Source organism: Trachinotus anak, unplaced genomic scaffold (genome assembly GCF_046630095.1).
Source record: "Trachinotus anak isolate AG129_WGS33_773 ecotype Australia unplaced genomic scaffold, CSIRO_AGI_Tana_v1 ptg000009l, whole genome shotgun sequence".
NCBI classification, from domain to species: domain Eukaryota; kingdom Metazoa; phylum Chordata; class Actinopteri; order Carangiformes; family Carangidae; genus Trachinotus; species Trachinotus anak.
The window spans coordinates 18,223,360-18,236,485 of NW_027273860.1; the positions used below are offsets into that span (position 1 = coordinate 18,223,360).

Here is a 13,126-nt window from a genome sequence, read left to right on the forward strand (position 1 = left end):
AGATAAACCAGCTCAGTGGTACTTTTATTGGTTTGGTTCATCTGGGTTTTTTGATTGATTGATTTATTCTTTATGGCTAACACTTCTTCTCTCTTGTATCTAAAGTACAATTCTTTTTGAACATATATAAATATGTTGATAATTGTGTATACAAGGCAAAAAAAGTCCACTTGTAAAACATACATTTAAATGCCTTAAACTTTTAATAGTTCAGCCACATATAATTTCAGAAGTCGATCCATTGTTGTTTAAATGAATTATGGTCACTGGTGTGCTCTACAATACCGGTGATCTGCTTTCTATTCCATACTTCATTATCTCCCCTCCCCTCTGCTGTATGGGCATATCATCAGTCTATCAGAGAGGGTTCTTCAGGTTTATGTAATAAATCAAAGCTGGACGCTCAGAAACTGGGCCAAACAACATTATAAAATTGTCATCACAGCTCATATCAAAGTGATGTATTAACAACAACATGCAGCACAGCTTATTACACTTTCTAAAGTCATACCAGTACATCTTTGCTCTGGTCTCGTACAGAGACACTTGTCTAGATAAATAGCTTTGATGTCATGTCAGAGCTGTTTTTGACTACTTGTCCCTGTTTTACATTGATTAGTGTAATATGCAACTATTTCCACATACAGTGCACTGTTTGTGTATATATGTGTGTGTGTGTGTTTTATATGTATATGTTTTTAATTGTGTTTTTTGTTTAGTTTATTGAGTTTAATAAATCTAATTCACATTTGCTCCAAATGACCAGAGATCAAGGACATGTCTTTACCTTTGCAGTATCAAGATAAGTCACACCTTGAATATGGGTAATTGTTCAATGTTTTGTATTTGTCTTTTTGTTTTTACCTTCCTGTACTAAAAGATGAAAATGATCTATAAATACAGAGTTTAAAAAAAAAAGATAAGTCACACCTTCAAATCTGATTTGAATACACTGTGTCCTGTGTGTGTGTCCTGTGTCCTTATCTATAAAATATATAAGGGCTACTGAAAAATTCACCTGTGGGCAGTAGCAGCCAGGTGTACACTCCCTGACACCTAAACACAGATCTCCCCGGCCCTGCAGAGCACACTCCTTCTCACAGGGTGCACCACAGTCTGAGTACACGAAGGGGGCTTCACAGTCTGCAAACAGGAGCAAAAAAACAAGAAATAACTGTAGTCCCTGGACATTATGAACATATATAAAGTCACACACACATACACGCGCTTTTACCATGGTCACTAGCTCACCATCACATTGACTGAGGCTGCATGTCCTGCTCTGTGTCTCAACAGGAGTGCACTGTTGACCCCTGGTGGCTGGGGAGAGAGCTACACGGTAGCGCTGCTGCCTCTGAGACACGCAGGAGCACTGGGACCAAACACTCCACTGCGACATGGGACAGTCTGCAGAAATAAAATAAATCAACCAATCTGGTGCAACACACAGGATTAAACAAACACTTTCATGTTGTTTGTGAAGCAGCACTTGAATTTGTACTGTGTCTCAGTGGCTGCAGAGTTGATCCCGGTGAGTTAGTTAATGTATAATAGATCTATTTGTACAACAAACATTAGTTATCCTCTTTTACAACAACAACTGAAGTACAGTTCAACAAAAAATGAATTAGCAACCATCATGATCTGACTCTAAAACAATAAAAAGACCAATAATATCAAATCAATCATCGCATCAGTTGACCAGTTGAGCTAAGGTCAGGGCTGAATCATTTATCTTATTTACTCAATTACTGCATTTCAATCCAAATTAAATTTGCTCATCACAATCTTCAATAAATATATTATCTGCAGCTCCGTAGGCAGAGCATACAGAATTTAAACTAAGCATTCCGCCCATAGTCTACACATCCAGAATTACAAACTGGTACAGATACAGTGATTAATCAGAGCAAATACGTGAACACACATTATCATTATTGAGACAAATATAAGAATATGTAAAGATGAAGATTTTAGGCTGTAAAATATATAACACATAATATTGCCTGCCAAATTTTTTAGATAAAAAACCATTAATTTTCATTTTAATTGCTTTAAGAGAATTTGGCACCAGCAAACTTAATAAATACTCCTAAAAATATGATTCATTGAGTACAATTACAACATTTCAACATTTACCAGGTAACATTCAACATGTGACCAATAAGGTCCATATATAGACTACACCTGAGCCAGGTGGGAATCACTTCCACCAACATGTACACATCAGATCAGAAACAATATTTACAACATGAAACTCTTCTCAGTTACAGGACAAAAATATCAGTTCAGTGAGATACATATGCTTTGAGACAGTTTCCACTCCCTCTAGACTTTATCCTCTAAATACTGAATCTTCTCATGGGCTGAAACAGGATATTTTTGTCCTCTTCTAGTTGAGCATTTTCACTGATGGCTGGTAATTATCTACTATGCTGAGTTACCACTCCATGTGTCCCACTGGTTGTTCTTTTCTTTGATGGGTTCTCTCTTTGCATTGATATATTCAGATGATCTTTCTTTCAGTGAGTTAAGTGCTTGATTACACCTCAGGGGTTTATATGGAATTTCCTGTTGTAAATAATGGAAATAATTTGATTAATCTTTAACTGTGATTAACACGTGGGTTGCGTTAGGTGTATTCTATATATGGACTTTCCTGGTCACATGTTGAATATTATCTGATGAAGATGAAATGTCAGAACATTGTAATCATACTTCCTACATTGTCTTTTTGGAAGCTTTTTGTCTGATAGTATAAATATTTCATATTATCAGACAAGAGATCCACAGACTGCACTGACAGCTCTGGGCAAATTTCATTTTAAAGAGGAATGTTTTGATCTAACAGAGATCTTCATCAGCCACTGTCAGACAGACACTTTTACAAATAGGAACCTTAGAAATTACAAAAAAGAACTATCTCATGTTGAGTTTTGTGTGCTTGTACCTGGACAGGGCTGTTTGTAACACAGCTGGGTTTCCTCTCTGTTCCTCTCAGCCTCGATCTCAGTGGGACATGCTGCATCACCCCCCTCCTCGCACACACACACCCTGCGCCGTGTCACAGACCCTGCACCACAGCTCCGGGAACATGGTGACCATGGCGACCAGGGGCAAAGGTCATCTGGAGACAAAGAGTTAAAACAATCAAAGCAAATATGAACTGTATCTTCTTTCCAAAGATTATACAGTAGATACAGTATGAATAGAAATATTGTAACTAGAAATGCTGTTTGTCTGTTCTTTGGTAACAGACAAATGAAGACTGTGTAATTATACAAACCCAGACAGGGAGGGGTACGACATTCCTGGGTCTCTCTCTCTGGCCCAATGCAGTAAGACCCATTGTTTCGTGGTGGGGGGTTGATGCAGGCACGGGTTCGAACCTGTGTCCCCTGTCCACAGGTCACTGAGCAGTCAGACCAAACTGACCAGGGGGTCCAACCACCATCCACTGACAACAACACAACAAAACTTGGTCATTTGAAATGTATTTTTTCCAAGTATTGTCTCAGGAAAATGAGTATATTGTCTGTACGTTCCCTTTCTTCAAACTAAATGAGTACATACTGTAGTGTAACACACTGAATTCATGTTGCTGACTGGCTTCATTTACTCTTTGCCTTTTAAAATAAATGTGGTGACCCACCTCTGCAGTCAATGTCTTGGCAGTAATCTCCCTCTGGGGTACATGTGCTGAGAGGAAAATAAATGAGAAAGTGCTTGAGGTACATACTCTTCATCTGCCAAATATTCTTTTCAGCTGTGTTTGTATTCATCCATCTCACCATTGTTTACACTCTCCCTGCAGCCAGGTGTCCCCCACTCTGAGTTCCTGGTTGTCATGGAGACAGAGGGGCGGGCAAGGTCCTGGGTCGCAGGATTTATGCTGGACTTCCTCAAACTGGCAATCTGTTCCCTCAGTCTCTGGGACCAGAGACCTGCCACACAGCAGTGACACAAATGGCATGAATACTTTATATTTCAACTTACAGCATGTTTAATAATGAAAATGGACAAAAGTGTATTAATATAGGCTAAAGTGTAAACAGTTATTTGTGATTTTGTTTTCCTCACCTGTATCTGGTTCTCTGGCCCTGCCCACACGAAACGCTGCACGAAGCCCAACTGGACCAGGAGCTCCAAACACACATAGCCTGGCAGCTGTGATTGGTGCAGAGCAGCTGTCCATCAGTGCAGCTGCAGTTGTTACAGTCCACCTGATGCCAGCTGCCGGCCGCCCAAATCTGTCCCAGTGAGTCCACACAGTCACACTGCCAGAGGTGCACACACATCCCGTCCTGCTGCAACTGGCCTGGACACACACACATGCATTAGTCATTTAACACTATGAGCTACATTCATGAGCAGACACAGGGTTTCATTCATTTCATTAGAGAGCAGCAGCTGGTTTACATCAGTTCTCTGAAACAATATAAAATGCTGGTATCTATTCATGCAGATGGTTCAGGTTTTAGTTGTTATATTTTCAGTGGGACTCTTTCTTTGGAAGGATCTAGTTTCAGTAAAAAAATGCTGATAGTGACAGTGAGTACATAATTTCTGGAAAAATGTTATTTGTTGATTTTGCAGCGACAACAACAAACTGTGTATCTAAATTTTTACCCACTGTGGGGAAGTGGAAACAAGTTGTAAACCCTGACGTTTTAGGTTTAAACATCTAAGGTCTCCAACATGCTGTGTGTGGTGACCGTGGCGGTCCCAGTGTTTCTGAAAGGCACATACTGGGCCTGTACGCCTGCCACAATAACATGGATGAGTTTGCAGAGGGGCTCACACACATGCACACACACACACGCACGCGTTTACCTATTTTTGCCTCCAGCAGACACAGAGCAACATTTTTAAATATCATTTATTTGGACTTATTTGTGCCACCTGGACAATTTCAGTACAATACTTCAGTTCCAGTTTTGGTTTCTACCAACTCCCGAAGAAAATATCTGATTCCAGCTTCTCCACTAAGTTTACTGAGCAAGCTACTCACTGACTGTGCCAGTCTACTGTTTGGCACTGTGCAGGCAGTGTACAGTGGAATTTTAGGGCTAAAAAAAACTTCCCTGTAGAAATGGAGACTAATGAGAGTGGTGAGACTGCACCAACAGTGTAAATCTGTGGGCTGGAAAACCAAAATAATGAGCAGAAAGATGCTAAAAAGCTGTGGTGCTGTGGGGACCTGCAGATTTCAGGTGATAATTGTCTGTGGGGTCATCACTATGAGCAACATCTTTCTTAATATATGTCAGTATCATATATTGGGTGCAAGTGTATTCAAGGCAGTTTTGGATTAACAGCACCAAGGCTTTCCGCGACCCACCTGTGTAGCCATGAACACATGTGCACGCACAGATACACTTACACAGTGGTGCTTATCAATTCAATACCAGCAGACCCAGGAGCTTCAGGGAAGAGTGACTCAGATGTGCAGATAAACACACACACAAACACACACAGCAGCTTATCTGTTAATAAAATGACAGCAGCTTCTGTACCTTTAGGGCAGCGACAGCCCGGCTGACATTCTGTGTTGCCCTGGCACTCTATGCCTTGCTGAAGGTCTGAGCACCGCTGTGGACATTGGTTGGCACACAACACGAACTCCTGGCCCGGGGGGCAACCTTTCTCATCTGACAATACACAAACAGAAGGTCATGAATTTTCCCATGACGCTACAGGCATTTTCTTTGTGTAACATGCCTCTCCAAGAACGCTGATCACAGGGTGTGTGTGACTTCTTGAAGACAAAGATGTACCTGGAAAAATGGCCACATGCTGGATTCATGAGCGAACGGTGATCTAACCCTGAGGTCACAGTGATCTGAACTTAACAGGTGTGTGTGAACATGTTGGGTCTGTCTCACCACAAGGTTTGGTGTTGCAGGGTTTGACCTGGTTCTTCTCTCCCTCACACTTCTTCCCACCGTTTTTGGGTGGAGGGCTGGAGCAGGAGCGAGTCCGTATGGAGCGCCCACCACCACATCTCTTATCACAGCGGGACCAGGGACTCCACCGGGACCAGCCTCCATCCACTACATCATCCAGACAAATAAGCAAACATTAGACCAGTGAATCCAAACCTTTTGGCCTCTGACCCCTTGAAATGAAGCAACCTATGACCTCTCATCACAGATTTTAACTTTAGTTTGAAGATAAGTTGAGAGCAATGCAAACAAAGAGTCAGACATTGACAGACACCATGCTAGTGTTTTTGCATGTTCTAAACCGTGTGCTAAAAATCACATATACCGTCCTTGAATGGATTTTCAAAGCATGGTTTAATGTTTTACAGCTCTGAACTGTGTTTCTCTAATTTTCCAGGCAGCCATTAGTTCCTGTCATTTAACTATATGAAGATTATTTCTGTTTTAATTGTTGTCTAAGCTGTCCTATTTCGTGGTAATGCAGTTTTTAGTGCACGTACCGCATTACTACACAGCAGAATTGCGACTTGACAATAATAAATAATAATGTAAAGATGGTGCTGACTGTAAAGGACTTCCTGTTTCAAGTCTATGCTGAAATGAATGGAAATGAACGGGTTGGATTGAAATATATGCTGCTCTGGTTCGCTGACCTCTGCAGGGCCTGATGTTACAGAAGCGCTGCTCCTGGTTCCCTCCGAGGATGTCTTCACACCATGAGCCGTTGGTCCCAGGCCTGAGGAAGGTTCGGATCCTCTGCTGCTGACCTACTCCACAAGACCGCGAGCAGGCACCCCACTCCCCCCACTCAGTCCATGAACAGTTCCTCCTCACACAGTCGTCTCCCTTACAAACCTCCCCTCCACCTGGGAACACATCATAAAACACAGTTGTTTGATGTACAGTACAGCGCATGTAGCTGAGCATCAGTGTAGCTTAATCAAACTATGATGCTCTGGTATAATTGCTGGTCATCTCCTTCTTACATTCACATTTACTGTGTACAATAATTACAGCAAACAAACAGCAAGCATATAGTATTCATAGCAATATCTAAATATTTATTTGAATGAAAACTGCACTCTAAACCAACACTAGAGTGATGAATGAATCATCAGAGGGAGAATTTCATTGATAACCTATTCTGTCTCTTTGCTTTCAGCTTTCTTTTTTTGAGGATGGTATTCTTCTTTGTTTCTATTCACCCGGTCTTGTTGGAACATAAATTTTAGATAAAAGTCAAAGAGCTGACAGTTCAGCTGCCTGGCTTCTGGGTAGATTTGAATAAATTATCTCTTATGTTCACATAAAAATTCACGATGGTCTCTAACGAAGTTGTTAAAAAATACATCTTGCCCACACTAATCTCTTCTGATGTCTGCACTGATCAGTAAATAAAACAACAAATCCACTACAAAATCTCCCCTGTGGTCCATGAGATAAACACGTTGAAAATCATAAACTAAGCCCCTTGCAAACAATCCCCAATGGCAAATCAACAGATGTGAACAAATTTAGTTTGTGAAGAGAGGTTTTACTGTGGGAATGCAGATAATTACTTACATCATGTGCTCTCTCTCTCTCACACACATACACAGACTCTAAAACTATGAAAAATTCATCATGTTGTCTGTTATAATCAGTCGAATTAGTACTTTTTATAAAAACTGTTATTAACGTGCACACAGCCACTTTCATTCATCTGGAAATACCTGCTACAAGTATATGGCTCTACTATTAGCTACTGGAGTATTTAACAGACTGATAACAGTTTATTTGCTTCATACATACAGACTTTTTACACCAAAATTAGCATGTATAAGCAGGTTTTTCAAACAAAGATAAACCTGTTAAAAGGCAATAGACACCTTTTACACTGCCAGCCAAGTTTGGACACACTCAACTGCAATGAGCAATGTCATCACATGCAGTTACAGAGTGCACACACACACACACACACACAAACACACACACACACACAGGGGAGAAAGAGTGAGCTGTTAGCTGCCATGCAGACTGTTGGAGCCTCCGTGTAAGACGCTTTGATTGGTGATTGTGTGTTTTTGAAACTTATTTCAGGGCTGCAGCTCACTCTTTCATCGCTGAGCGCAGTGTAGCTGTGGTGTTTTTGGTTTAACAACCAAATGGGGCAAGTGACGGGTCTGTCTACAGTGGAGTTATTTGACCCAGGTGTGAATGCTGATTGGACCCTTTCCCACTGCAGACAAAAGCCTGATGTTAGCGGGTCTTAGCAGGTTTTTTGACCAGAGGAAAAGAGGGTATACAATACTACATTTGAACCTGTGACCTGCTGCTTGTAAGTGCATCCATTCCAGACTCTCACTAACTCATGTAACCTCACTATTTACTTGTTGTGACTGGAAATGTTTTATTGTTAGACACCGAGCCTGTCTAATTTGCAGAAGACATACTGTTAAAGGGTTGACATTTAGCTTACAGCATGAGCAAGCAGATGATTTGTGAGATTCACATTTACACATTTGTTAGATTCACATTCATTTGTATATTGACTGAAATATACAGGAGAGATGTGGTATCAATCACAGAGACTGACAGGAGTAGAGAGAGATGTGAGTGCTGGTCATACCTGGACACTGGGGCAGGTTACAGGCCTTCTCTTGGTGAGAGCTTCCGGAGCAGGGAGGTTTCACACATTGTCGATGACGGGACTTCATGGCCGGCTTCAGAGCATCAGTGCAGGTCTTAGTGCAGGGACTCCACGACGACCAGGGAGAGAAGCCAGCATCCTCATCTAAAGAAGATGGATGAGGAAAGAGGATGAAAAATGGAGAAGACATTGAAACGAAATCTTTGTTTATACACAGTACATTACAACAACAATCACCACACAGACAAAGAATGTGCTCAGATCAATCGGGGAGAAAGACAGAGGTGAAAAATGAGTAAGAAGGAGATAAACAATGTCTGGTATGAAACTTGAAAAGATCATTTACCTGGTAAAAGTGGTTCTTCTGTAGGACCAACGACCACTGCCAAAAACATGCAAAAATTAATTATCAGTACAAGCTCCATTATTATTATTGTGCAAAAACAAATGGTTGGTTGTATATACTGTCTTTGTTTTGATTATAATGGATGGAAACTCAAAGATAAAGAAAACCCTTTGTGATTACAAAAGACTTATGATTAAATTCAATGTATTGCACCCATTATATAAGCCAATACTCTGTCTAGACTACTCCCAGTACCTGGGCAGTCAGGGGCCTGGCAGTAGGTGGTTTCCAGGCGTGGCCCTTGGCAATCTCTCCCTCCATGGGCCGGGGCAGGCTGAGTGCAGCCCCTGGAGCGAGTTTTCAGTCCGAGACCTCCACAGGACAGCGAGCATGGGCTCCAGGGGCCCCAGGGTGACAGGCCGCCATCGACTGGGCAATGCTCCAAGGAACAATTCCACCTGCCATGTTCACAGCCGCTGCAGGGAGCAGGAGGGGGGAAGGGGGCTCAGTTGTGATGTGGTTCGTAAGGACAGGAGGGTGACTGCCCAAAAGTTACAGGTAATCATTTTGCAACTAAGTGTATATGAACAGTGTTAAGCATTTAAAATTGAGATAACTAGTTTTTTAAAAATGCTTTCAGGTGTTTTCAGGGGTCACAGTTACCCACAGTAGAAGACAGTGGGTGTAGCAGGACTGTATGAAATGCAGTATAGCTGCAGATATTACCACGACTCTCAGCTCACCATGTGCTACAGTCATGGACCAGTGTGTCTCCAGACTGAAGCTCCATTCCCTCAGAGATGTTGTAGAGGAACAGAGATGAGATGGGTGTGACAGAGACACTCTGCAAGGATGCCAGAAATGCTCTGTCGACCAGACACGGACACTCCTGGAACACACACATCATAGAATCACAATGTATGGAAAACTCTTTGTTTTACTTTTTGAATTACAGTTACAGAAATGTGTGAAATACTACCTGTTGTCCTTGTGTTTAAGCATTATTCAGATTTAATTATCATGAAAATATCAGAAACTTTAGGTGACAGGGAGCCCACCTGCATGCAGACTCCGTGGTGTTGGTAGGTGTGGGGAGGGCAGTGGCACCCTTCCTCGCAGCCGTCTGGGTAGCAGCCCTCTCTACCACTGACCTGAGCGCAGCTAAACGGACAACCTTCACCTCGTTCACATTCCCTGTACAGCCTGCCTGGAGGGCAGCCCACCTCTGCACAATGACAAGATATCCACACAGCAAAGAAATTTAAAAAACAGTCGGCAAACAAGAGCTTTTTTACAAGGCTAGACTGCATGTTACAGTTAAAATAACAGATACTCTTCAGGAGACAGGAACTCACCAAGGCAGACCTGGGTGTTGCACATCTTGCTCTGCTGACTGAGGCCGCTGCAGGGTGGAGAGCTGCAGAGACGAGAGCGGGACTGCTGCCCTCCACCACAGCTGACCGAACACACAGACCACTGAGACCAGGGCAGCCACGGGCCCCCTGAGTCTGGAGGCAGAAAGACACAGAGATGTGTCACTGTATTGTTGAATATCTCACTTTGCAATATTCATTTCATTTATATTCATTCAACCTCATAAATGTACAGTAGGTCAGGACTTTGTTCTTCAAATTACCAAGAGGGATGAAATCATATCATAGGGTAATATAAGATTATCAGCTCATCTGGTTCTAAAGGGGATTGGCCCGACAGTGCTACCTGTACAGGAGTGTATGTTACAGTCTTTCTGCTGCTCAGCGACTCCCAGGCAGCCTCTTCCGCCACTCTGAGGAGATGGATTATCACACTGGCGTCTCCTGAACTTGACTCCTCCTCCACAAGGCAGCGAGCACTCGTTCCAGGCTCCCCATTGGCTCCAGCCACCGTCAACATTGCAACCAGGGACTGACTGACACTGCAGAACCCCAGCCTCACATGAACTGAGATAATGTGAGAAGTAAAACAAAATTAAAAAGATGTTTAAAGTTTAGTTTTTCATATATTAAACTGTATATTAAATAAATTGATTTTATTACAAGAGTCAAAATGCAGCAGAGCTTATGTTGTACCAGTTTTTGCAGTCACTGATGATCCTGTCTCCTGGATTTGCAAACTGCCAATCAGATCCACCAGGCCATACCCATGATGCATTACTGGAATCTAGCCCTGCCCAGAGAGCAAACCGAAGAGATGGAACAAATCAATAACCAGAGACAAACATCTATTGATTAGACTAATCTCCACTTAGTGCAACACACATTACCCATATAATGCATGTACAAGTAAACAGACTGTGGGTCTAACCAGTAACAGAGCTGTTGTGGTACTTGCAGCGACACTCCTCCCTGGCCACACACACTCCATCCTGCAGAACCATGTCACCTGGACAACCACAAGTATGGCTGCACCCAGGGGAGTCCAAGCACACTGTGTCACCATGGAGATCCGAACAGGAGCGAGGACAGGGTTTCCCACAAGGCCATTCTTCCTGTCCTCCACCACAATCTAGAGAAGACAGGAGGAATAACAGTTTGAAAAGAATTAATATATGAAGTGGACCAATAGGTTGTAAGGTCTTTTATTCCTGTGGAGTGTGAGACAATGAAAAAACAAACTTGAAACTAGCTACACTGGGAAAAATGCGATCCTCCAAGGGCTGAGGTCAGGCACTGAACCCCAAATGGACAGAGGTGTGGGTCAGGCTAATGAAATGAGTGGCTACTGGAAAATAGAAGCTATCAAAGCTGGGATGAAAAACCAATAAGGCTCTTGATGTGAGTTAATAAATCAAATGCATTCTTGAAGCAGAGTGATGGATGAACAGTGTTGGGCTGGATTCTCCCTGACACTTGTGTTTCTGTGTGCAGACCTTCTGCTGTATCGCAGCAGTGCAGAGGTCTGTCCCCTTAGTGTTCACCAGTAAACCCTGTTACCGTTCTGGGGGGGTTGGACATGCGCAGGATCATAAGAGGGCAGAGAGAGTTCAACCGAAGCAGAGAGTTCATTAATCTTCCCTCTCAGACAGCCATTTCATTTCAACAGGCCTTTTGTCTTTTTTTTCCTTTTTTTTAAATTCATCTCAAGTCTTCTCTTTTCTCTCTCCCAGGCTTCACCAGCAGGGACTCATTTCCTCATGCTATCCCGGTTCTTGTGGGCTTTTCTACATACATCCACAATTAACATACAATCCTTAATAATGCTGACCTGAGCAGACTGTCATGTTGTCATGGCAACCGCGGCTCTGCCTGCTCTCTCCAAGACAGGGCAGACCACCAAACCTAGCAGGAGGGCTGTTACATTCCCTGGTGCGGGTGGACGACCCAGCGCACCCATCACAGTCCGACCACACTGACCAGGGACTCCACGAACCGTGGACTAGAGAGAGAGAGAGAGAGCGAGGAAAAGAAACAAAGAAAGTAAGTGAGAGCTGGGAACTGAAAAGGACAAGTTGATAATCTGTGACCACCAAAAGATGGGTGAGAGACAAAGATAAAAAGTGACAACGAATAGAAGCAGGAGAGAAAAACATGGAGGAGATTCAAAAGACAAACAGGGATGAAAGACAGAGGACAAATTTGTATCTAGAAGAGTGAGTAGCTGAGCGATCTGAGAGTCTCCTGTCAAACAAACAACAGTGTAAGTTTCTGACTGTTACCAATTTCAGCCATAAGAGTCTGAAATTATCTGAGCACACTTTTGACCAACATCTTTATGAACTAATATAAGTTCTATTAAATGTCTCTGCCGTTCTGAGGTGGCGTTTCACCTGGACAGTAGGTGATAACAGGGCAGGGCTGTCTCTGGATTTGAACTCCGACCCCGTTGTGTATTTCCTGTTCTCCAGAGCAGGCTGCTCCTCCAGCCTTGGGCTCAGGACAGCCACAGCTCCTGTAGCGGGACACCGACTCTGCCCCACAGGTCCTGGAGCAAGGAGTCCACTCTGACCACTCACACCAGTCGCCTGACACTAGAGACACAAATCTAAGTTTACAGCCATTCTTAAATATATTTTTCCCAATGAGACTTTATTATTAATTATTAATTAATTAATTAATTAATTAATTAACAATATTAATATTTTTTGCTTTTGTTTGGGTGATTTAAAAAAAAGAAAAGAAACCTGCAGACCAGCCAATTAAAGATTTCTAGTTTTATAAGTTGTGCATTGCTCTTGCATAACATCCATTTTTTCCAGCACATACAGAG

At 42.5% G+C, this 13,126-nt stretch overlaps 1 protein-coding gene across 1 annotated transcript in view; it reads right to left on the reverse strand.

Moving 5' to 3' along the window:
• Positions 1-13,126, reverse strand: part of sspo (SCO-spondin) — a 74,553-nt gene that overhangs the window by 23,986 nt on the left and 37,441 nt on the right. The window contains exons 76-96 of the mRNA XM_071485922.1: positions 12,687-12,887; positions 12,125-12,295; positions 11,225-11,425; positions 10,990-11,086; positions 10,640-10,860; positions 10,276-10,428; positions 9,979-10,145; positions 9,664-9,809; positions 9,176-9,396; positions 8,921-8,956; positions 8,554-8,718; positions 6,599-6,811; positions 5,886-6,053; positions 5,517-5,651; positions 4,081-4,318; positions 3,792-3,944; positions 3,653-3,699; positions 3,287-3,457; positions 2,951-3,127; positions 1,252-1,407; positions 1,019-1,143 (exon numbers count right to left, since the gene is read on the reverse strand). Coding sequence (XP_071342023.1) covers positions 1,019-1,143; positions 1,252-1,407; positions 2,951-3,127; positions 3,287-3,457; positions 3,653-3,699; positions 3,792-3,944; positions 4,081-4,318; positions 5,517-5,651; positions 5,886-6,053; positions 6,599-6,811; positions 8,554-8,718; positions 8,921-8,956; positions 9,176-9,396; positions 9,664-9,809; positions 9,979-10,145; positions 10,276-10,428; positions 10,640-10,860; positions 10,990-11,086; positions 11,225-11,425; positions 12,125-12,295; positions 12,687-12,887 — 3,362 coding nt within the window. The remainder of the gene's footprint in view (positions 1-1,018; positions 1,144-1,251; positions 1,408-2,950; positions 3,128-3,286; positions 3,458-3,652; positions 3,700-3,791; positions 3,945-4,080; positions 4,319-5,516; positions 5,652-5,885; positions 6,054-6,598; positions 6,812-8,553; positions 8,719-8,920; positions 8,957-9,175; positions 9,397-9,663; positions 9,810-9,978; positions 10,146-10,275; positions 10,429-10,639; positions 10,861-10,989; positions 11,087-11,224; positions 11,426-12,124; positions 12,296-12,686; positions 12,888-13,126) is intronic.